This window comes from Hylaeus volcanicus, chromosome 2, assembly GCF_026283585.1.
Source record: "Hylaeus volcanicus isolate JK05 chromosome 2, UHH_iyHylVolc1.0_haploid, whole genome shotgun sequence".
NCBI classification, from domain to species: Eukaryota; Metazoa; Arthropoda; class Insecta; order Hymenoptera; family Colletidae; genus Hylaeus; species Hylaeus volcanicus.
The window spans coordinates 2,881,061-2,904,642 of record NC_071977.1 but is presented as its reverse complement, the minus strand read 5'-3'; the positions used below and the strand labels follow the sequence as shown (position 1 = coordinate 2,904,642).

Here is a 23,582-nt window from a genome sequence, read left to right as displayed (position 1 = left end):
AATCTAGTGTTAAACATTTCATTAGCCTGATGAAATTTCCAAATATTCTAAACATTACCAGCTAATCCAAATCTAGTGTTAAACATTTCATTAGCCTGACAAAATTTCCAAATATTCTAAATATTTTCAGCTGTCACCGGAGTATCTGTCAATCCTGCAGCAATACAGGCAAGACCAGCCTCAACCAGCTCCGCCTCAACGCAGACCACAGCCAGCCTACGCAAGGCAGCAGCAGGCCTTGCAACAAGCCTACTACAACTACCGAAAACCAGCGGTGGTTCCCCCGAGGCCGCGTTCTCAGCTTCATCCTCAGGCTTTGGCTCAGGCCGAAGCAGCCGCGGATATCCAAGCCCAAGTGGACGCTCAGAACCGCGCCGAAGCCATTCGCACAGCCCGATTAGGCTCGAATCCACCTGAACCTAACGAATACCAAGGTCCATCCTACACTCAATCAAAGTTGGGAACGTTCGAGCAAGAACTGTTGCAATTGGTAACTGCAAACCAAGCTCAAGAGTTCAAGTTGGTCCCGACGCAACCGAAAGGCAGCTCTTCGGCGTATTCTCAGCAATTGGTAAGCTACCCATCCGAGTACGCGAAGGCTAGCCCAGCTCAGCTACCGGAGCAATATCACATCGAGACATCGCCACCGAGATACCATCAACCACAACAACAACCGCAGCAACAAGTGGCTGCCTATCAGTCCATCGAAGAACCGGTTCAGTACCAAGCTCCAGCTGCGAAACAATTCGTTCCGTCGCCTCAGTACGACTACGAAGCTGACGAGGCTCATCTGAGGGCCCTCGAACAGGCTCAGGCTCAGGCCCAAGCCCAGGCCGACGCGCAGGCGCTAGCCTATCAAAAAGTGGCCCAAGCTGCCCACAACAGACACCAGCAGGACGCCTTTGCGCAGATAAGGCTCTCGAACGAGCGTCACAGGCAGGAGCAGTCGGCTCTGCAGCAGCAGTCGGCTCTGCAGCAGCAGTCGGCTCTGCAGCAGATCCAACAAGGCTCCCAGGTCAGCGATGCTGGACGTAACTACTTGTACGAGCAGCTGCAGCCGAAAGGCGCTGAGGCCGCTTACAGGGCGAAGGTGAAAGCTCAGACGACCGCCGAAGTGGCAGAGGCGAGGAAGTTGCAGCAGGCTGCAGAGTTCAAGGCGCACGCTGACGCCATCAAGAAACTAGAAGCGCAGCAACAAGCTCACATTAGGGTCCAAGAGGAGGTGCACAACTACGCTCTGAATTTCGAGAAGAACCAAGCCCGCGCCCAGGCTCTCGCTCAGGCTCAGGCTGAAGCTCTGTACAAACTCCAGGTTCAAGGACGCAACGAGGTTAACAAGGAGATCCTGGCGATATCCAAGGGTGAAGTAGAAGGAAAGAAAGCCGATCCTCACTCCCCAGTCTACCACTTCACTCTTCAAACCGTTAACGCTCCTCTGCCTGCGCCCAACAGCTACTTCAGTGCCGATCAGCTGCAGAAGTACCAGGCTTCAGGGTCCTCCCATGTTCCCAGGTCGGTTCCCAAACCCGAAGACCTGAAAGTGGTAGAAGCAGCCCCGGTTGAAAGTCAATCTGCCATCACACAGCCTCGACAAACGCATAAACTTAAGATACCTTCCTCTGCTCAGTCTGTTTACGTATCCGAATCAGGATTGCTGAAGAAGTCGCCTATCAAGTCGTTGACTATAGAGCAGGTGGAGCCAGACAGCCACTCTGGTTTCCAAGCTGGTGCTTCTGGAGTACGAGCTTTAACGGAGGAGGATTTGTCTGCTTTGATCAATGCCGGGTACACGGTCACTCCGGTCTCGCAAACTGCGAAGCCTGACGAAGCGTACGCTGTGGAAAACTCGTCAGGTTATTATAGTAAGAAGCAGAGGGGCCCGGTCCAGAGACCTGATTACGTTACTTACGAGGAAGTGATCCAACGTCCGCGTAAATTGCTCAGGAAAAACAGGCCACTTGCGAAGGACGACAGAGTTGGCGAAGGTAGCGAGAAGGTTACTTATTTGGTACCTCTGGAATCCCCTTTCGGTACTAGACAACCCCCGCTCAAACACGAGGAATAATTCGGTTAATAACTTGAACCGAAGTATAGCTTATGTTTTTCATACTTGGTTTCTCGTTCCGATGTGCGTGGAACTGTTTTGGGATTCTGCAACACTGGAACGGGAATAAGAATTGGAAAAGTATTGGGTTATCTGTATATGCTTACTGTATACACGGTATACGGTCACTATTTACATATATATTAGGTTGTCCTAAAAGTTTCTTTCGTCAGTTGGATTCGATTATTTCTTAGACATTGTTGGTGTAACAGTAATGGAGCGAAATGAATTGTACACAATTCTGTAATGTAATATAAAACATTGTGTATGAATTAATTATTAATAAAACGAAAGAAACTTTTGGGACAACCTAATAGTATATATATATACAGAGAAATCCCTGGAATAAAAATAATAAATACTTGAGTCAATTAAGAAACAACAAGTTCATTTTTCTGTGCAAATGTTTCGGTAATGAAATACATTTTTAATTTAATACTCCTTTCTGAAGTAATTGTTAATGGTAGGTTAGCGACGATTTATTTCCTAAACTAAATTTTAGCCAAGCCTATATTTTTGTTTATACGTTTACGTTGATTGACAAATAGACATGCGTAATTTTGGTTGACGTGTTACTTATGGATTAAAGTTTCGAAGTTTGAATAGTTATTGGGTCTCGTGCGTTGTCAATCAAGATGGCTGATCCATAAAATGGCAGTTCTTTTAGCATGAAAAACGAAGTAACCAATTCTGTAGCGCGAATGAGTACAACGATGCTCTTTTATTACTTGTAGATGGTATGTGCGACGGTGCTAAGTCGACTAATTTTTATTTATATCTACTTTTTGTATATACTAGATTTTTACTTAATAAAACAGTTAAAAAATCACGTTTCCTGACGTCCGATATGTTTTATTTCGGCCAACGGGTCCTGTTGGTGTGTACTTTAAAGCCAATAAAATAAAGAACGATTCCAGTGTCATGTTTTTACTAATAATACTATTCGGAGAGAGTATAAAACTATTTTTCTATGAACTTTATAAAATTTATGTATCGCTGGTGGTATTTTCATGGTCTCAAGTTAGTTTGAAAACAGTTTGTTCGAGACAAACAATTCAAATAATTTGTTAAATTGTATCAGGGTAGTTATCACGTGAAGTAGAATAAATCGTGTAAGTGGAAAAGTAATGAATGGGATGTATCATTGCCCTAGAGAAATGAGCAGTAACATAATTGTTAACAATTATAGTTTATTATTCGTTGCATTCATATTTTGCTATATATGACAGGTATATTCATATTTTTTTATTTTTTTCTGCATATTCATATAATTTTACGCTGTAATTATCATAATTCAACTTCTAATTGTTGATATGAACACTAATAATTGACCGATCTTAAGTTTTTTAAATAAATAAAAATAACGGAAAATGTGGCGCCATCTCTCGGCGAACCGCTCAAGTTTTTCGAGAAATAGTTGCTACCTCGCACCGCTAGATATTCTAAACAAATTTTCTACTTTTATCTACATATATGTAAATATACGATTGCAACGAATTCAATGAATAATAAAAAATAATTATTAACAATTATAGCGCTGCTCATTCCTCTGGAGTAATTATATTTCCCATTCATTGTTTTAAAAGGCTTGTTTATTAGTGTAATATGACATTGGATATAACATAACTTCTTCGATTTATCCTTTATTTATTGATAATATAAAAGAATTACTATGTACGACAAGATTACAGGTGCTCCATTGGGCAGTATGAATTAGCTTTCCTTTCGCATCTATTAAAAGGAGATGAAGGTTTACCTCTCCCCAAAATAGGCCAAAATTATTATTTTTTGCAGATATATTCATTGTTGAGTTTATCGTATTTAAATAATCTAACCACGTCAATTTAAATTGAAAAAATATTAACATTGACACGTACGTTCTAAATTCTTAATATTATATTTCTCTTTATGATAAAAATTGTTAGGCCTACTAATAAATTAAGGTGTTTTAACAATAATATAACGTTCAGTCTTGTGTTAATTATTCACTGTCTTAAACCATGTTTTGTGTTTCACAAACGTATACGAAAGCTCCTGCAAACACGAATAAATATGTTAATTAAAATTTCATTGTGACATTAGCATAACTATAAACATAACAAAATTAATGTAAGTTTTACTTAGAGAAATCATTGCTTTTTTCAATAATATGTTCGAATTCGGCAAAACTTAATGCACCATCGTCATCTAAATCTGCTTCATCTAATATACACTGTAGAATTTGCTGCATATCTGTTTCAGTTAATCTTTGAGGTGCGGTAAGTCTATCAACAACCTGCTTTAAATCTCCGATGCCAAGCATGTCATCGCCATCAAAATCTGTTTAAAATATATTAGTAAGTTTAAGAAACCTAATAAGATTGCATATGAAACATTACCAAATATTCTAAATGCATGCTCTGCTTTCACAGCTTTCGGAGCTGCATGGCTAAACACAGACATCATGTCCAAGAAATCTTCGAAAGTACAATCTCCATCTTGACTAGAACTGAAAACTTTACAAATCCTATCCCCAAAAGGATTCACTCTTAATTCAGGATACTGTAAAATTTTGGACATTGGAAGTTTAGCATTTTTATTGTGACCAACTTTTTCTGGAGCGAGAGCCTTAAACTTTTGATGTACGCTATTGTATAAAAGAATATTATAAAATATAATTATTAACTTAAACGTCGACAGTTTTCTGAGAAGATTACGATTATAAATACACTTACTGCAAAACTTCTTTCTTTGTAAAATATGTCAAATCCTATAACAAAAAGTGATACTATAATATAAATAAGATTGATATAAGATATTTTATTACAATTGTAACGTCACCTGGTAATCTTGCAATTCGTCTTCGGTAAATTGGCTTGTACCTATTCCCATGTTTATCTACTTTTAAAATGTATTCTCGATCTCAAAATTACTTTAAGACATAGCAATACATATTTCTTAAAAACATTAAGTTTGTAATGTTCCAAAAAGCACGTTGGTTTTAGAGAGTGTAAAGATCGATAAACTCAAAACATCTTTCATCTCAAACGGTGTGAGTTTGTGTCCAGATCTGACGTTTATGACGTTTATGATGTGACGGCTAAGAACATGGACCATGGACATAGAAATAGGAACAGGGTCACACAGGGTCATTGGCCGGGAAGGGGGTGGTCCGGTATGAGGCCAAGGGAGGAGTCCCATCGGCCATCTTACGTTGCTCTTTTATAGCGGGAAATTTAAATAGCGGGATATTGAAATATAATTGAAAATATGGTTATATGTTTGAAAAGAAATTTTTAGAATTTTAAAACTTTGCATATCTAATTTTTTGTTATAGTTTGATTAAAAACATACTTTACATATGAGTGCCGGAATATGGGAATTAAATTTTCAGAGTATATTAGCTATGCTAATGAATAGAAAACGCAGTAATTCCTTTTTATTTATACAATCACACTCATATGTAAAGTAGTTGCTTTAAAGAGAAAGTCATAGATACATTGTAACCATTGGTAGATTAAAAAGGTAACAAACTATAATACAAAATTAGATATACAAGGTGTTGAAATCCTAAAAATTTCTTTTCAAACATGTAATCATACTTTCAATTATAGTCCTATTTAAACTTTCCGCTGTAAAAGAGTAACGCAAGATGGCCGATGACCATCCCCCTTGGCTTCATACTGAACCGCGTTTTTTACCGGCCAATGCTCCGTCACTATATTTTTATGTCCGTGGGTGACACGCACAGTTATTGAAGCGTCAATAAATTAGTATACCATGGTATACCATGTGTAATATACTTGTTAGTGTGAAATTGCTGTTGACAGTGTTGATAGTCTATATATTCGTTTTTAGCTTCATAAGTAAACAGTAGTATTTGAAAATAGGTACGTGACATTTTATATTCTTTATTCAAAAAATTGTTGTTCATGATTTGGTAACAGCTACATACTATCACAATTCATTCATTGATAACATCTAAGAAAAAGTAGTTGCTTTAAAATAATGTATGAATATTGCTACAATATAATCATTCTTTTGTGACATACAAATTTATTTGGTAAATTATTTAAATCTTATATCAATACATAAGCTGAACTGTGTATACACAGTTTTCTAGGTTAAGTTTAATGCCATACTAGATTACAATTAAATAATTCTTAAATTATATTTATTCACGAAATGTGGAAATTCTTTGTTGTGTTCTTTATGAAAAGAAATGCAACTGAAAAAATATACATATATTGATTCTCATAATAGTAAGTTGAAAATACAAGACTATAAACCTCAATTTTTATTTAAATAATTTCAATGTCCAGAAATATTTTCTCAGATCAGCGTGTTTTGTATTTAATTACATGCCATACTTTGACGAGCTTCACTTACGGTCACAATTTCAGATCAAATAGAAATGTTATGAGTGAAACTTTTGATCATACTTTCAGGTCAAACATGAATATCATGAATGAGACTTTCGGCTATACTTTCAAGCCAAATATGAATATCATCTGTGAGACTCTTGGTCGCACTTTCAGACCAAATGTGAATTACCGTGCGTGAGTTTGTGTTGTTAAGTTTTGAATTAACAGCTTACCAAGATAGAAATAAACATGGTTTCAGTTCTTATTCATTTGGCAAGCATCTGCCTGTACTAGAATGACAGTATTTTTTCTCAGTAAACAATATGACAAGAGGTTAATTATTATTCCTTTGTGCTCTATTTTAACTGCTTGTTAATCAACAATTCTAACTTGCTTTTGTTAGATACTATGCATATCGAATGTATGATTTACAAATAACAATTAATATAAAGATAAAGATAACATAATAGATAAGATAAAGATAACATTATTAAATTGTTCTGTAAAATTCATTATCAAGAACTCATAGATTAATTATGTAAGGTGATCAGTAAGTACTGAAATTTGTATTGCAAAACTTGTATTCTTCATCATTAGTACCATAGCTTTTTTTATAATTAAACCTTCTTAAACTAAGTTAAATAGAAATGAAAAATGGTTCCAATTGTAAAAGTTCATTTAATTAAGCATGATAACATTTTAACTTACAAAGGTATCTAAAAAAACAAATGCTGTTATAACTATAATTTCATTAAGACTGTAAACTCAGTTTTTTTTTACTAATAAGAGTATGATTATTTTCAATGGTTAATGATTTCAGTTGCTTCAATTTTTTGGGGATTTTCTAATTGGGTTATCGAATGGGTTTGATCTTTTGAGAAGAAAACAGAGACTTGTAGGGTTTTTGAGTGATCCTCAATGTTTTTAAACAGGAAGCTATCTCTGTTTTGATGCACTCTATTTTTTTAATCTGTGACATTATCAATTTTGATTAAAGCAGAGGACTAGCAATAACATGATCAAAGAATCAATGTTTACAACAAAAACTAAGTGTAATTTATCTGTAGCAGGCATCTTATCAGTTATCAAATATTGATTGGAACTTTTCAAGAATATCACGTGTATTTATGTCCTTCAAAATTTGTTTGAGAAATTTCATAAAATTTTGTGCTTTTGTAAAGTGTACTGTTTTCTTATGAGAGGAGACATTTTCTAGTGGTTTCTGTCATCGATGATATAGAGTTTCATCTGCTTTATTCTTAACGCTTTGTCTACTAATTTTAGTTTGTGTATGACTGACATCAGAATTTTAATTATCTATCGAATACTACGCATATAATGTTACAATGTATGGCACTTTTCAAAACATCAATTAATACGTAAACTGAGTTGATGTTTCTGAGTTATAAAGTAATAAATTTTTAGTATACAGGATGGGGCAGTAACTATTAGCACCTAAGATATCTTCGAAACCAGAAGTCTTACAGAAATATTTACTGAAATAAAATTTCACAGTCGTGATAGAGAATCTTGACCTTCAACGACCTTACGTAATAGATCTCGTTGTAAGATCCTCTGTCGTGATACGGAAGCAAAAGCATCTCGATCCATTTAAAAAAATGGAGTATGGGTCCCTTCATACTGTGCAAATTTATTTGAGTAAATATTTCTGTGAAGCTTATAATTTCGAAGATATCTGAGATGCTAATAGTCATTGCCTCACTCTGTATAAAGGTAGTAATTCGAAGAAAAATATCTACGTCCTTACTATCTATTTAAAAAAAAATAAAACTTATATATGCAGCGTGTTTTGTTTAAGCGGAATGTAAATATCGCATGAGGGGATAAAGCTATTAAAAAAATGTTTTTCTAATTTAAAAATCTTATCCATTACATCGCTTGTAACAAAATGATTTACTCCATATTATATATCCCATTGTACCAAATAACTTTTGTAAAAACGTTGTTTGATCGACGAACACGTATATGCATTGATCGTTTGCAAAGGGTTAAAATGTAGTACATACAACTTCTACTCAATGATTTTGTTAATATTCTCATAATCAGTTTGATTGATTAATTCATGATCATGGCCTATATAAATAAGAAGTAAAATGAAGATGTTTCTTGTTTCAGGAGCAAGTAACTCATTACCATTAAAAGAAATACAATTTTTATCAAGATGATTTTAACGTTCTTATATATGATAGCAACTTCGCTACAGTCTAAAAGGATACTGTTTTTAAAAGCACATCTACGTAATTTGTTTCAAGGGAATGCAACTAATTATCCATCAATAATGTTTTATAATAAATCACTGTTAGATTCATGTAAAGGTAATATCATACTAATATATTTTGAAACTGTAGTATATGTTATTTCGTTCAACGGTAATACTAGTTTCGACTACATAATACAATTTAAAAATTTTTGAAAATTATATATTCATGCAATCTGTTTAGAGAAAGTTATTTATCTGTTTTTAATTTGAATAGTTTACCTAATAGTGTACCTAAATAAATAACGATGTAAAAGATGCTCAAGATTATTGTGAATAATTTGTTTAAAACATTGATATAAGTAAATCATTTATTAACATGAATCTTAATACCGTTAATAATACTGACATTTTATACATGTTGAATATATTTTCAAATTGTATTAGTAAAAGTCTCCAGATTATAGTTATGAAACTTATTGCAACTCAACGTTTTATTTCTTCTTAGAAACCATTTTAGAATTTAACAAAATTACTACAGAAGTCATTTTATCGAAAATACTTCTCTATTAATGTTGCATACGAATTTTTCATTTACAAACATACTACATAGTACAAATATTTATCTTCGGTGTTGTTTCAAATTCCTCTTTATACATCCAATTTTTATTTTTCTAATATTAAATCTCGTAGTACTTAATTGCAGCATTATGTAATTATATTACTGCCGTATCGTACAAATTAGAATTTACATTAACACGTTGATTGCCAGGCAAAATTTATCATGTTATCATGTAAGGCTGTGATTTATTGCTGTTTTGTATTGTACTACAAGATCCTTGATTCTTGTTACCTCTAGGTAATAGTGCATCGTTTGACGCATGTTTAATGAAAATGTTTACCGTTATATTTATAAAGAATTTTATAATGAATTTTTGATGATTTTTCGCTTGTTGCACTAACTTGTCATGTCAAAGTTTCTTATATTCGTTATATAATTAGTGTTTTATATTCAATAACAAAATAATTTATATTCGAATCCGATTTGGAATTTTTATTTTTAACGCTTTGACTGCGAAGGACGAGTATATAGGCTTTCGAAAAATGGGCTCAGAGAAATTCGTTAAGTCAAGTTTAAAAAAATATCAGCTTATAGGTGACGATTAGACGAAACTTTTTTATATTTACAGTTTATTTATAGGATGCTTAGTTTCGAAAATAAAAATTGAAAAGTTGGAAGTTCGTTGGAAAAATTGAATTTCAGGAAAAAGGTCTTCTGAGTTTTCAATTTTTATTTCCGAAACTAAACATCGTATGAATAAACTTTAAATGTAAGGCAATATATATTTCGGAGGTCGTTTGCAGACATTCAAACACGTAGATAATTCTACGCTAATAAATCTACATATTCAGAACGCTCTTTTACATTTTTACGACTAATTAGAAACATTCTAGCACTTTTAGGGTGATGGAGTACTTTGGCTTTTATCTAAATTCGCGTTGGACAGTGTTGTCTTTTATGGCAGGTAGCAATTATTTAATTATTTTCAGTTTGTTTATATTTCCATTAGTATTAGTTTGATACAATATGTATGTACATACACAGATATCCGAAATAAATGTAATATGCAAATATTATTTGTCTTATTATTTAGTAAATTTGCTTTATACTTTTAACATTATACCTATGTTGGTGATTATGATAACAGAGAACAATTTGAAGTGCTTAGATTCGATAATATTATAATATAGTTTTGTTGTACTTTCGATACTTTTCTTATTTATTTATATTTCTTACTTCTTATATTTTAAATCGGTATTATTGTAGTTATGAATTTATACGAATAGAATTATTTCGGAAAAATTAATTTTTCTCCGAGTTTTGCACTTCGTTTTCTTTATCATAGAAACTGAACGTTATAACATTTAAGCAATTTCGTATTATATTAATATAGTGCTTCCATATTTACATACTGTGGAGCATTTAAATAGGAACACCCGAATATTTACGTTATTTATGGTTCTACGAAATAAATTTACTTTTAAATAAGTACACTTTTTTCTCAAGGTCATTTGTTAAAGAGAAGTCATTGTCAAGGTCATTGGCATTTTCTTAAATGGGTATTTTCGTTATTGTAGATTTGTAGCTGATCGAAAGACAAATTTTGATCAGTTACCTCGATATAATACCTAATATACCTAATATACCTAATACCTAATAGGTAATTATGTCAGTTACCTTGATATAATTACTTAAAATACCTTGAGATAATTGTTTAGTCTATCACAATATGAATTCCTCCTAAGCAAACATTTTTCTCCTGAGACATGTCTTCGTATCAAAAGCAATGAAAGCACTGAAGGTACGTTAGTTACAAATCTCATTGATCTTGTAAGAATAACTCCTCACAAGGTCATCCAAAGGTCAATTGACATTGATGTATCATACATGTTTCAAATTGTCTTTTCATCAGCTACAATATTACAGTAATGAAAATACTTTAACGAATTTAAAAAAAAAAGTTCTAATGACCCTGAAATCTTTTTAATAAATGACCTCGACAAAAAATGATACCACCATTATCATGAACTCCTTCAAGCTGTGTAACTTTGTCTTGTAGATTATTTGTTATGTAGATATTCGTGTGCTCTCATTAAAATGCTCCATCCCGAATTTTTGAAGGAGATACAGAAGGATGTTTGTACATAGAATATAATAAAATCTTGTCTCTTATTTCAAGAATCAATATCCGCCACGGACGATTGTGAAAACGACGAGTTTTTGACATCTTATCTGTGTAAAAATAAAAGTGATGCTAAACTCGAGGAATTATTATGGTATCATGGTGACATGAGGTTATGCACTATATATCCTCAAGTACGCATTACCAATAGTAACATAAGAAAATTATTTAAGTGTAGTATTACTAATTGATGGTTTAATTAATTACTGTTTTGCCAGCAACAAGTTGACATCTCGAGTTGGTTAACGTATCAGTGCGGCAGAACATTTTTCCCTTTGCATACAAATAACTGTAACGGAACTTCGTTTCAATCAGAGTACAAGCTTTATATTCTCGTTGAAGCTGAACTTGAAAGCTATAAACCTGCTGCCGCAACGAAAGCCACGAAGGTAGTATCCGTTTATATCATAATAGTTGTTCACCCTAAGAATACAATTACTTGTTTTATATATGTGACACATCCTCCTAGATACAAAGATCCTATTTATTTATGCACTTATTCGAAAAATCAAATGACGAGAGATACTCTTGGAAGATTTTTAGAAGATTGTTCTGTGTTTTGTGACTTTCACGTGGATGAAGAATTTTGTTAATTCCTCGATTTGTTCGTTGTCTTGAAAATTATAATATTTCTACGATTATGTGTGTGTGAGTGTTCTACATGGTGTTTCGTTTAAAGTGCAACATGACGTCGACGCATCGTTTACGTTTGATGATTTTTGAAGGAATGAGCCCCTGAGCTATAAAATCCATGGATTTCTGTACCTTTTGTTTTTCGACCACCTAAGCGACAAAGGAGGTGGCTGGATCTCGCGAGAACTCAACAGGACAAAATACAAATTCTGTTACTTACTGTCATGCCTTATTACTTCTTTACATTTTATTAAAGACTTATATTCAAAATTTAGTGTAACTTCTAAACATGTTGGTACCTTATTCCTTCGTACTCTATGTACTAATGAAAAAAGAAGGTGAAAAGTTGGGTATTTTGAAAAAGAGTAAAAGTTACACAATCTTTCCATTAAAAGATTAAACAGTGACCTTTCCATTCTAGGGTTAAAGTTCATAAAGATAAATTGTAATAGTCGTCACGTTGAGACTTCGGTTAAGTGTATAGATACACTGTAATAGAGATTAGGTTCAGAACTTGGAAGATTATTGCTTTGAAGTACGAAAGGTTATTACTAAAGTATTGAAATGGCAAGTAAATATACAGTGTGTCCCAAAACTCGCGTGGGAGCCGGAAATGGTAGCTGAGACGATTCTGAACAACAATTTCCTTTGCAAAAATTTCGGTGGGGGCTTCGTTTTTGAATTATTAACGAAAAACCATCGACCAATCACAGCGCCCGGTTAGCCCGCGCACAGTTGGCTGCCTAGCGACCTGGCGCAAACAAACCAATCCTGGCTCGAGCTCGTGCTCTCGCGCCTGAGCGCGCGCCAATCGGGCGCTGTGATTGGTCGATGGTTTTTCCTTAATAATTCACAAACGAAGCCTCCACCGACATTTTTCAAAGGAAATTGTTGTCGAGAATTTCCAACTCCTACGCGAATTTCAAGACACTCTGTATACCTATTTAAACTAGATTTATAAATAATTAAATACAGAGGCACAGAATTCATTTCTACACCTAATACATATATTGTACTTTTAATAGATCTTATAATAAATACACAAAGTTTCTAACATTTCTAACATAAATGTATGATAACTTGTTATACACTGTTGTCATTAATGAAAAAGTAAATGAATTTCAGTCGACGGTATTAAATAAGATATGTAGCGTATGGTAATGTTTTTCGTAATTTAACTAAATTGTATCTCCTAGGTCGAAGATTACGGTTTAATTATTACATGGACAGTTAACAGACATATCGGTTTAATTATAGAGACAGATTTAGATACAGTCACAAAGTTTTTAATCGCATCAATGGAAGGTCAATGTTACATTAATAATGGCTTGTTGCTGAAACGTATCGAAAGTAAGTGGGGATTTTAGGTCTGGTAAATCGATATTTTCAGATGAAATTAATTCTCTGTATTTTCAGCTGTCCTCGTATCGGGAAAGCCTTGCCTTTACAACAACGATCTGTTGAATACACCGGCAATTAAAAGTAAGAGAGTAGAAGTAGAAAGATGAAAGTAGATTGTGTGTACATATATACGTGTGAATTAATTCCTGTTTTAATTTAGCGATTTCATTTAATTTGAATTAATTCTGATTAATTTTAACGAATGCCCTTTGATGCAGCTAAATACCTCCACTGAAGAGGAATTAAAACATTTCATGATTGCATCGATTTCACAATAATATGTTGATGAAGTTGGAAAGCCAACGGGAAAAATAATTCAATGAACTTTAAAATTTTGTTTCTATTCTCTTATGTACAATCGATCGTCTCTGTATAAACAATTAATCTTTATTAGGCTACGTAAATTGAAAATATTATCCATCAAACTCGACAAAACGTACGCAGTATGCAGTAACTAATACAGATACGTTAAAGAAACCCAAATTTCCGAATATCCGCAAACAGATCGATTTCATGAAAAATTTGTATAGAACATTTTTTGTAGACAATTTAATTTTCTAGAGAAAAGCTTCCTTCTATAATTTTCGAGAAACGAATATTATACGAGTTATTTCCGGAGAACTGACTTCCTGTAGTTTTCATTAAAAATTTTATGTCATTAAAAATTTTATGTTATGTTATTTAATTTTGCATAAGTGCATATTTTTTTTTTATTATGTTTAGCCTGTATTTATTGTATTACTTTGTATCATAAACGCGTAAGGAGGTAACGCCGTGATTATTTTGGGTGTTAACAAACAAGGTTTTTTTTTTTAGTCTATCGTTTACTTTAAAAGAAGTAAAATCTTAAAAATTACGCGTTTCATGAATTTTTATGACGGGCTATCTTCGATAGATAAAGAGTGCAAGAATATATTGAGAACGCCATGTATGTGCAGGATCCAAATGAATAAACATACTGCATGAGAACGAGGTATTATTCATTTGTCTGTTCCTTGTAAATGTCTACCAAAATTCGAGTTTAACAATAATACTCTGAATACACTCTCTAAACTGAGTACGACGACATATTGCATCCAAGAAAAGTAAGCATTACAATATCTTGTTCTTTAAATAATTTTTTCTGCAAAATATTGTTGTTCATACGTTATCACTCCTTGTTGTTAATATTAATTTTACAACAATGCCGAGAATTGTATAGTGTTACAATATTCTCTTTGACACCATTCTCAGCTGTGTTTTTAGTAATGATGGCAAAAAGAATATTTTGTTTATCAATCTAACGATGCCAGTAAACACTTTTGAAAGATTATTCAAAATCTAAAGAATTTAAACTGTTAACACCCAAAATAGTCAAGATAATATTATTTCGTGGTTCACCATGTATATCAAACAAGATTATAAAATAGAATTTATGATTGAAATTTTCGTTTGTTTTAATGCAAATTTATAGACAAAGTAGGATGGGAAACACACATAGAAAAATTAAGGACGTTAAGCAATAGTGCTAAAATTGCATCAGCACAATGTAAATCGTTCGAAGTAGTGGAACTTCCAGGCGTGGTAGTTTACCCAGAAAATAGTGTGACAGATGAAGAAGCTAAATGTATACAAAGCGGAGCATCGAATGAAGCACTAGGTAAAATTCTAGAAATATATCTATTTTAATGTAAGTTTTCTTTACTTTTAAATACAAATTTAAATGATTTAATGAGGGAAGATTGGACACCTTCATCTTAACTTTGTAATGCTAATCCATTTAAGGAGCCATGCTAATTTGATTGATCAAATACTTTGTTAATTTAAGATATTTTTAAATACAAACATTATGACAATTTCTCCAACTGGAATATTAGCTGGTTTACTATCGTATTTACAAATTTACAAATTAGCGTATATCTCCAAACTGAATGGCAATAAATATTTCTTTTAGAAAGTAGATGTAGAAGCCATGATTCCACATCAACGTCTTTAAGCATTCCACAGCAGGAGGAACAACCTGTATCAAATGTAACATTAACAGCTACGAATGATATCAGTCAACTTCAAGATACATCACCTTCTAATAGTAAATCATGCGAAACGCTTGACAATATAGAAGTATCCGACATTAAAGATAGTACGCAACTACCTAGCGTTGATATTGAGAGTTCTAGTATACCCCATGAACAACAACCTTCCTATGACGCAAAGGATAGAAATATATCATCTAAAAGTAATTTGGTGTAAGTATTATACGAATAATATTAGTAAATGTAATTATACAGGGTATCCGCTCGCTAGTAGACACAATGGACAACCGCAACAATATGGGTGAAAAACGTGTACCTCGTGTTCCTTGATTCCGTACACAACGTTATTGATATTTTTATTTTGTAGACGTTCAATGGAGGAAATAATGGAAAAGTTGTCAATTGACAACGTGAAACCGCCGAATGTTTTGCTATTTGGGGATAGTACAATTGCTCTGAACAACGTGAAGAGTGTATTAGAGGAGTCTCTTGGCACAGACAAGTACGTCAATTTTCTCTATTTCAACTGCAACATTATTTCATTTACATTGCAGAAAGTATCCTTAATCTCTTAATCTAAAAATTAACATCAAATAAACATCTACATATTTTAAAATAATAATTGATGTCATTAAGAAATTATAAATTTATACCTTTTTCATTGCATTCACTAAACAGAATATAATAAAACAACTATTTGAATTCACCATCATCGATTTTCAAATATATTATCTTACTCATAATATCATTCTGCGTGTTTTCTTCTTGTAAACAGATATGCCATTTACACGTTATCGTTACAAGACGCTCGTAACGATTTCTGGATAGAAAATGCAGCTTTAGTAGTTGTTTGTGGTAATGTTGGAAATGAGATTGGAAATCAGATTTTTGAGTATATTCTCCGCGGTGGTAAACTTCTCGCTTTATGTTCCGATGTACTTCACATTTTACTTCCATCGTTCAAAACGGCGGAAGTACGGGAGAATGAACTCGTTCACTTCTCTTACGGTAAATGGAAACATGTGCGGATGATGCATCATATATTCTGCTATCAAGCATCCCCTATAAGAACAAGATTCTCCCAGGATCATGAAGATGTAAAGTAAGATATTAATTTGGTAATTATGTTTTCGTTAAATATAAATGCATTAGGTTTGACATGTAAAGAAAATTTTGAACATAATATCTTGAAAAGAATTGAAATAGTATTTAACAATTAATAGAACGTTTAAGAAATAACTCTCTTTAAGTATAAATTAGTATTTGTACTGAAGCGTAATAATTTGCCAAATTTACAACGATTCGAGACGTTTCAAAAAAATTTTTTTTTTAGAGTGTCTAGTCTCCCCCCTCCAACTTCGGTAAATGTGAAAGATAAAAGAGGAAATTCGCATTTGTTCGACGTAAAAGTACTAGGAACAGAAGAGACATGGCACACACCGAGCATTTTACTTGCGAGCCTTGTAGGAAATGGTGGAAAAATTGTCTTTTCTCAAATACACCTGGAAGTGGATCCAATGCAGTATGAACTCGAAGAGAGTAAATTTAAAGCTTTGAAGGAAAGCAACGCTGCCAGATTAGAGATACTTAACGATGTGTTACACGTACATCTTGGAATAAAACTTCGTAATACGTCGCATACTCCTGTAACTTACACGTCAGCTTTCTTTTTGGGACGTCACGAGGTAAAAAAGAAAAACTACTCTAATTTTCTTCTCTTTCATCTGAAAGCAATAGGATTTCAAATTTACTTTAAGGATAACTACAATAGAATACTACAAATTGTGGTAAAAAATGATGAAACAAAGAAAAGAGCCCTCATTGATTCCTTTAGCTCCATAATTGACTGAGATATGCAATGTTCAAGATTTAGAGCCAATTTATAGATGCTATTTACTTGTTCACAGTTAAAGCTAGAAATGTTGGAGAGATTAAAAGATGTTATGGAATCGAACGATACTTTAAAGTTAGGAAAGCTAGAAATGCAATTTTGTCGAAGTAGCACGACTGCACGTCCAGCCTCGGCTACGTTTCTTCCGATTATGCTCCACCAATGTCCTGAAAATTTTTCAACGGTTGAATATTTCGAGGTAATATTTATTCCACTTCCTTCAAATGACTATGTTTATCAAGAATCTTAAGAATCATAATTTGAAGTATTAATTCCGATGCTTCCATCATGATATATTTTCATTTTTTTGTTGTAGAACTTAACTTCGAAGGAGTTAGGTCGTTTAGTAATATATGCGGATACGATAACATCATCGATGGACGTTGTAGACAAATATCTATATCAACACGGTTTGGCTGTTATTACTCGGCAGCAAACTCAAGGACGAGGTAGATATTTTTCTTTCCAAACTAGACTAGTGGTATCACATCAGTAAAATTCATTTGCCATGATATGGAAGTTTTATCATATAAGTTAGGCACAAGATGTATCCTGATGGTATTCAGCTCGATTTTACAAATGGATCTTATACTTTTGCACACCAGTGTATGTTGTATGTTACTTTTCAGGAAGAAGTAAGAACTTATGGCTCAGTCCTAAAGGATGTGCAATGTATACTTTACAAATTCACATACCGACCAACACAATACTTGGAAAGTCTATCTCACTTCTGCAACATTTGGTTTCTGTTGCAACTGTATCTGCCATTAAATCTCTACCTGGATATGAGGTTTGTCTTTACTATATTTCATTTCTTGTTTGCTATCATTTCTAGTATTACATTGGTTCTTCGTGACTATATTTCTTCTTAATACTTGAGATTTAAATCTTAATTCTTTATCTGTATCTGTAAAAATATGAATTTGCATAAACATCCGTAGTCGAATCATAATATAGAAAAAGTAAAGTAATTAATGTTTATTTTTACTAATAGGAAATTGATCTGAGATTAAAATGGCCTAACGATATTTATGCTGGTAATAAAGTCAAGCTTGGCGGTATAATTATCACCACCCAAATAGTATCAGGTGTTCATATCTGTAATGCTGGTATGTATTTATGTTTTTTCATATATATAAGTTTGCTATGTTTGTGTACGCACGTAAACACGTAATTTTTATAATCATTGGGACTTTCAGGAGTTGGAGTAAATTTATTCAATGAGAAACCTACGTGTAGCATTAACGATATAATTAAAACATTGAATGAAACTTATCATAAAAAGTTGAAAATTATCTCGTTCGAACAATACTTTGCTATTGTATTTAATGAAATTGAGAGATGGTTAAATATCGTACAAAGTGGACGTAGAGATATCTTCTTGGATGCTTATTATGAATATTGGATACACTAGTAAGTTGTCCTATTTATTCTACTTATTTTCTGCATTTTATTATCATTTTACAAATTATTGGTAATAATTTGTTCATTATTACGTTAAATTCATTGTTTTCATTTTACGCATACATCGCAAAATGTTAAAATCTATTTTGGTTTTCTGCAGTGGCCAGACTGTAAAGGTAACATCACCGCAAGGTGTGACGAAGGAAGCTAAAATTTTAGGTATCGACGATTATGGATATTTGCGCGTTCGCGAAGAGGACGGAAGTATATCAACTGTGCATCCGGACGGTAATACTTTTGATTCTCTCAAAGGTCTCATCACCCCGAAATAATCAAAATCACATGGTATAAAGACGTTGTTGGACATTCTACATTTATTAATTGTGTATTGTTGCGCTCTCTAATTTTTATACTTTATGCATATGCCAAGTGATTGTAAAATCATATTTCATCTTGTCAAGTTTTTACTTTATTTCTGCATTTCATAATTTGTCTTGATAATAAATATAATGTGTCGACTATTTGTTATACTTACTTATTGCTTGTTACACAACCTTTTATGCAGCATTAACTTCGATACTATGCCTGAAGGTAGATATCAAACCTCTCTAATTTCGGTGTGAATTTTGAGTGAAGAAATGAATAATTGCATTTCATGAGAAATAGGCAAGATTTTATTTGAATAAAATCAAAGTATAAGTTCAGGAAATAAACTTATCAAGATATGATCTAAAAGAATGTACGCGAGATGTTTATTGACTGTTGCATTCTGCAAAGAATCCAAAAGGGAATCCATTAGTTCGGTCCATGGCCTATAAAATCCTATCAGCCAATAAGGCAGCAAATTATATAATCCTTTTTTGGCGCTTTCATAATAATTTCGGCGATATCCTTGGGAAGTTGACTCCTTCATTCGACCTTTCTCGCCTAGAACTTTTGCATGTAAAAGTTTGACTACGGTAGCCGCACGACCGCTACTTAGGACTTTCACTAAAGCGTTGTAAAGAACAATGTTGACGAATGGATCCACTTTTGCGTGGGTTGAGGAAGCAAACATCCAGAACACTCGTGTTACTATTGGAGGTATGTTCAATAGTCTGTCCACTGAAATGGAAGAACATAAAAAAGTGAGAAGAAAATTTGAAGACTTACAATAGACTTCGATTTTTTGAACCTGTTACACTGGAATCCATCATAACTCAAGAGATATGTGTAATTTCAATAAAATAGAACATTTACCTGCATCTGCAATACAAAAACTGGCACCCTTCACGTGAGAACGATTTAACGATGACGGAGATAATGTCTGGAAATTAGGATCCAAATTAAGATTATCGCCAAATATACCAGACACAAGATCATGGTGTCCTCTTTTCTTTATTTCCATGTCGTTTGTTTCGTTGGATACTTCAATTCCGATATCTGCATAGTCGCTCTTGATGTTAGTAGAGGACAGAAAGATAGTCATAAATTTATCCAGATTTTGACCTTTCTCTTTTCGCAATTTGTAGGCCATATTTTGATATAATATACCAATATCTGGTGTGTAATTTGGAAAGTACGGTTTCAAGTTTGGCATGGTCAAGAAAGTATATAAAAGCTCGCTGCTCCTGAGCACTGGTTTTGAAAGTAATTTCTCTAGAAATTCTTCGTACCGTTGTTTATTAATAACGCAAGAAGTATGTGGATTTTTTCGCGAAGGCAACGGCGAATCGCTCAACTCTTTGTCGCCATGAAATTCAGCTAATCGCGTGCGTAAAGCATAGAAATCTTGATCTCGACGTAAGACAGTCCAAGATTTTTCTTCAGCTGCATTATACACCGCAATCATATAGAGAGGTTGATTATCTCCAGAATCGACATGTGGAATACTGACTCGCCACGTTGTTAAATCTCGGTGAAAGCTGTCATCTGCGTATTTGATTTCACTGTACGAACGTAACGAATAATCTATTTCTTCGCCTTGATATATCTCTTCGAATGGCATCCCGTCAATTGTCGATTCGCGTAAAACACCATCAAACTTTGGGAAATGATTACCAAATTTTATAGATACGTTTGTAGTTCCACTAGCTATGCTGTACAAACAAATTATATGCGTTACTACAAATAAGAAATTGTAGAATATTGAATAAATAAACATTACGTTATATTTTTTATTAAGAGGTCACAGTAAGTGTTCTTCGTGGATTGTTTTTGTAGAAATAATTGTCTTAATTTTTTGTTAACATTGAGGATAATTTAGATATGTTTTAAAGTACATTTGGTAATTTTTTCACTTTTTACGAGATTACTCACTTTGTACGGAGCGGTTGCTTAATACGAGTCGGTGCTTGTTGTCCGCATAACAAAGCGTATAACTACAATATGAGAGTCTGTTTATAGTTTATAAGTAGACAAGTAAAGTAATATAATAAATACATGCTATTTTCCACATTACTATAAAATCCTTAGTTTAATGATTACACAGTATAATTGATTAAAAAAGTGCATTTTTTCTCTTGATCCATTTCTTTAAGTTATAAGAAATAAAATAGTTAATTGTATAGTTTCTTACCGAATAACTGTGATGGAATGGTGGCAGACAAGTAGATTCTAATAATGCGTGAGCTTCTTGATGTGCTTGATAAAACGGTCGTGACGTCCTCAACTCGTCAATCTTCTTCGAACCTCTTTCAAGAACTAAACAAATTATTATTGAATGATGTAAAGTATGTGAAATTTTTTATAATATTAAACACAAACATTTTTGATAATATTTAAATCGAGACTTTTATGCTTACTTTCTCCTATGCCTATCGAAATATCTTCCGGTAAATGTAGATACTCTGGACCATTAGGATCGAGATACGTTGAATACATATTTTGAATATCAGTGTACAAACTACTTTCAGCGTTTTCACTCATGTCTGGATTTAACATACGCTTACTGAGATCGTCTGAAAATTTTCGTCACACGTAAAACCAAAAATAAATGTTGTCATACTAAAGATTCTATTTCTAAACCAAGCAAGTTTTTTTTCCTACAAAAAAAAACGGAAACATCCAGATTTACGGGTAGCGCGCCAGTTCCAAGGTTAATAATCGAATAAATAAATTATATATTGTTTAGATAATGTTTCCATATCATTATTTACCAATATCCAGGCAAAACTGTAAGAGATTTATAGGCCCAAAATCTTTCACATGTTGTATAAACATGTACAATAATCGAGGATTATTCAAAACTTCGTCCAAAGAAGGCTTCAGTTGATTATTCGTAATGTTTGATGTTAATGGATTTCTCACCCAACATTGCAACATCTGTACATTAGCTGCATCTGCCTGATTAGAAAATGTACCGTCGTGGTGAGTCAATAACATTACTAATGCATTTATATTTTCTGGATCAGCTATTGCATCCAGCGCAGGCAAGAGAATCCAATTTGCCAGAATTTCTCGTAGGAGAACCTAAAAATAAAACATTTCATAAAACAATATTAGTTCTAACTGGGCATTCATTTGGGCACCAACAAAATATTTATTTGAAAGTTATTATTTTGCATTTATCACGCTAAAAATATTTATAAATTTAATAATAATTTACCTTGTTATTAGTAGATACATGTACAGCAGGAAGTAAATGCGGTACAATAGCAGTGACCAATCCTCTCAGATAATTTAGCTCAGCTTCGCGCGAATAAGCTGCTGGATGAATATCGTAGCCAAAGTAATTAATCATATGTTTCCGAAAATCAGATCCATCAGAAGTATTTTGTATCTTTTTATTTAATATTTTCAAATCTTGAGCATTTTGTAATATCAATGGAATTAATCGACAAAGTATGATATTAGCTACATCTGTACGTAACAAACGGTCTGCGATATTTTTTGTTGCTGTTGTTGTAGCTAACCGAAGCTGATACACGAAAGCATAGTTTGTTGAAAAACTGGAATACCACGTGCAAACATATTGTTGTAATAAATCTTCAAAAAACTGTAAGAAAAAATTATAAATTAAAATGTATACAACATTGTACAATCTTTTGTTTCGGTCAATTAGCAAAAAAAAACTACATGTAAACTTATCGTGACAAAACATTCATTAAAATTAAAAAACTAAATCTGTAATATAAGATAGAAAATGCAATTACTTGTTCCAAAGCGTGGTCAAAATCCTGTGGTATTTTCACTTTAGTCGAATGTGGACACAACTTATGTCTTCTGCAATTATTGTTGTTGCAAACACTACATGGATCTTTAACTTCAGGTTTTTGATTAAATGTACCGCTTATCACATTTAAATTAACCAGTAGCACACTAACATATTGTAATATATAGAGTCCATAGAAAGTAGTTGTGACATATAAACAACAAACAATAAATACCCAGATGATGCTGAAACACATATATACATATATCATAAAATACTAATTTCTTAAATTAGTAATACACAAGTTTATTGGATATATTGGATGATTATATGTAATCCAAAGTGATCACTTACCTTTTAAATAGGATTGACACAATTGCAATCAGTGCAAAAACAATTACCGGAATTATTACATTGCACACATAAAATTCTTGTACTTTATCGGTAGACGAAAGCGCCATGGCTGTATTAAGACTTCATTTTATGATAAGTGTACCAATGCATATTGCAAAACACAACAAAATTGTAACATTTCATAAATAAGCTGGTACTACACAACATTCTATAAACACTTCGATCTTCAACAATACCATGTGACACTGACACTGACAATCACTAATAATACTGATAATACAGGAATCTAAGATGCCGACCTCTACGGAGTTTTTTATCTCGCCGGCAGATGTACAACTTTGACCTT

The 23,582-nt window shown here is 33.1% G+C and overlaps 4 protein-coding genes across 11 annotated transcripts in view; 2 read left to right on the top strand and 2 right to left on the bottom strand.

The window, feature by feature from the left end:
* Positions 1-2,933, top strand: part of LOC128884749 (mediator of RNA polymerase II transcription subunit 15-like) — a 16,561-nt gene extending 13,628 nt beyond the window's left edge. Inside the window, exon 3 of the mRNA XM_054138345.1 lies at positions 131-2,933. Coding sequence (XP_053994320.1) covers positions 131-2,065 — 1,935 coding nt within the window. The 3' untranslated portion in view covers positions 2,066-2,933. The remainder of the gene's footprint in view (positions 1-130) is intronic.
* Positions 2,934-4,074: 1,141 nt separating this feature from the next.
* Positions 4,075-5,303, bottom strand: LOC128884750 (calcium and integrin-binding protein 1-like). 2 transcript variants are annotated; one of them, XM_054138348.1, is made up of 5 exons: positions 4,925-5,303; positions 4,819-4,832; positions 4,483-4,730; positions 4,225-4,423; positions 4,075-4,138 (listed from the first exon to the last, which is right to left on the bottom strand). In XM_054138348.1, exons 1-5 carry the CDS (start codon positions 4,973-4,975, stop codon positions 4,117-4,119), a joined length of 534 nt encoding a protein of 177 aa, XP_053994323.1. In that variant the 5' UTR covers positions 4,976-5,303; the 3' UTR covers positions 4,075-4,116. The 2 variants fall into 2 exon arrangements, with proteins under 2 accessions (XP_053994323.1, XP_053994321.1); XM_054138346.1 differs by having other exon boundaries at positions 4,819-4,853; positions 4,925-5,285.
* A 441-nt stretch (positions 5,304-5,744) lies between these two features.
* LOC128884746 (biotin--protein ligase) lies at positions 5,745-19,271 on the top strand. Of its 7 annotated transcripts, none has more exons than XM_054138338.1 (18): positions 5,745-5,973; positions 6,532-6,638; positions 8,584-8,783; positions 11,407-11,543; positions 11,628-11,798; positions 13,239-13,392; positions 13,459-13,524; positions 14,897-15,082; positions 15,377-15,668; positions 15,823-15,957; positions 16,231-16,557; positions 16,789-17,140; positions 17,363-17,545; positions 17,663-17,795; positions 17,976-18,136; positions 18,341-18,455; positions 18,546-18,759; positions 18,911-19,271. In XM_054138338.1, the coding sequence occupies exons 3-18, from the start codon at positions 8,630-8,632 to the stop codon at positions 19,080-19,082; spliced, it is 2,952 nt and encodes a 983-aa protein (XP_053994313.1). In that variant the 5' UTR covers positions 5,745-5,973; positions 6,532-6,638; positions 8,584-8,629; the 3' UTR covers positions 19,083-19,271. The 7 variants fall into 7 exon arrangements, with proteins under 7 accessions (XP_053994313.1, XP_053994312.1, XP_053994314.1 ...); XM_054138337.1 differs by having other exon boundaries at positions 6,532-6,642; XM_054138339.1 differs by lacking the exon at positions 6,532-6,638.
* Positions 18,139-23,502, bottom strand: LOC128884748 (sorting nexin-14-like). The gene is made up of 10 exons (XM_054138344.1): positions 23,237-23,502; positions 22,884-23,127; positions 22,337-22,726; positions 21,888-22,200; positions 21,534-21,689; positions 21,308-21,432; positions 21,049-21,110; positions 19,990-20,828; positions 19,286-19,854; positions 18,139-18,253 (listed from the first exon to the last, which is right to left on the bottom strand). The coding sequence occupies exons 1-9, from the start codon at positions 23,341-23,343 to the stop codon at positions 19,439-19,441; spliced, it is 2,652 nt and encodes an 883-aa protein (XP_053994319.1). The 5' UTR covers positions 23,344-23,502; the 3' UTR covers positions 18,139-18,253; positions 19,286-19,438.
* Positions 23,503-23,582: the final 80 nt, after the last annotated feature.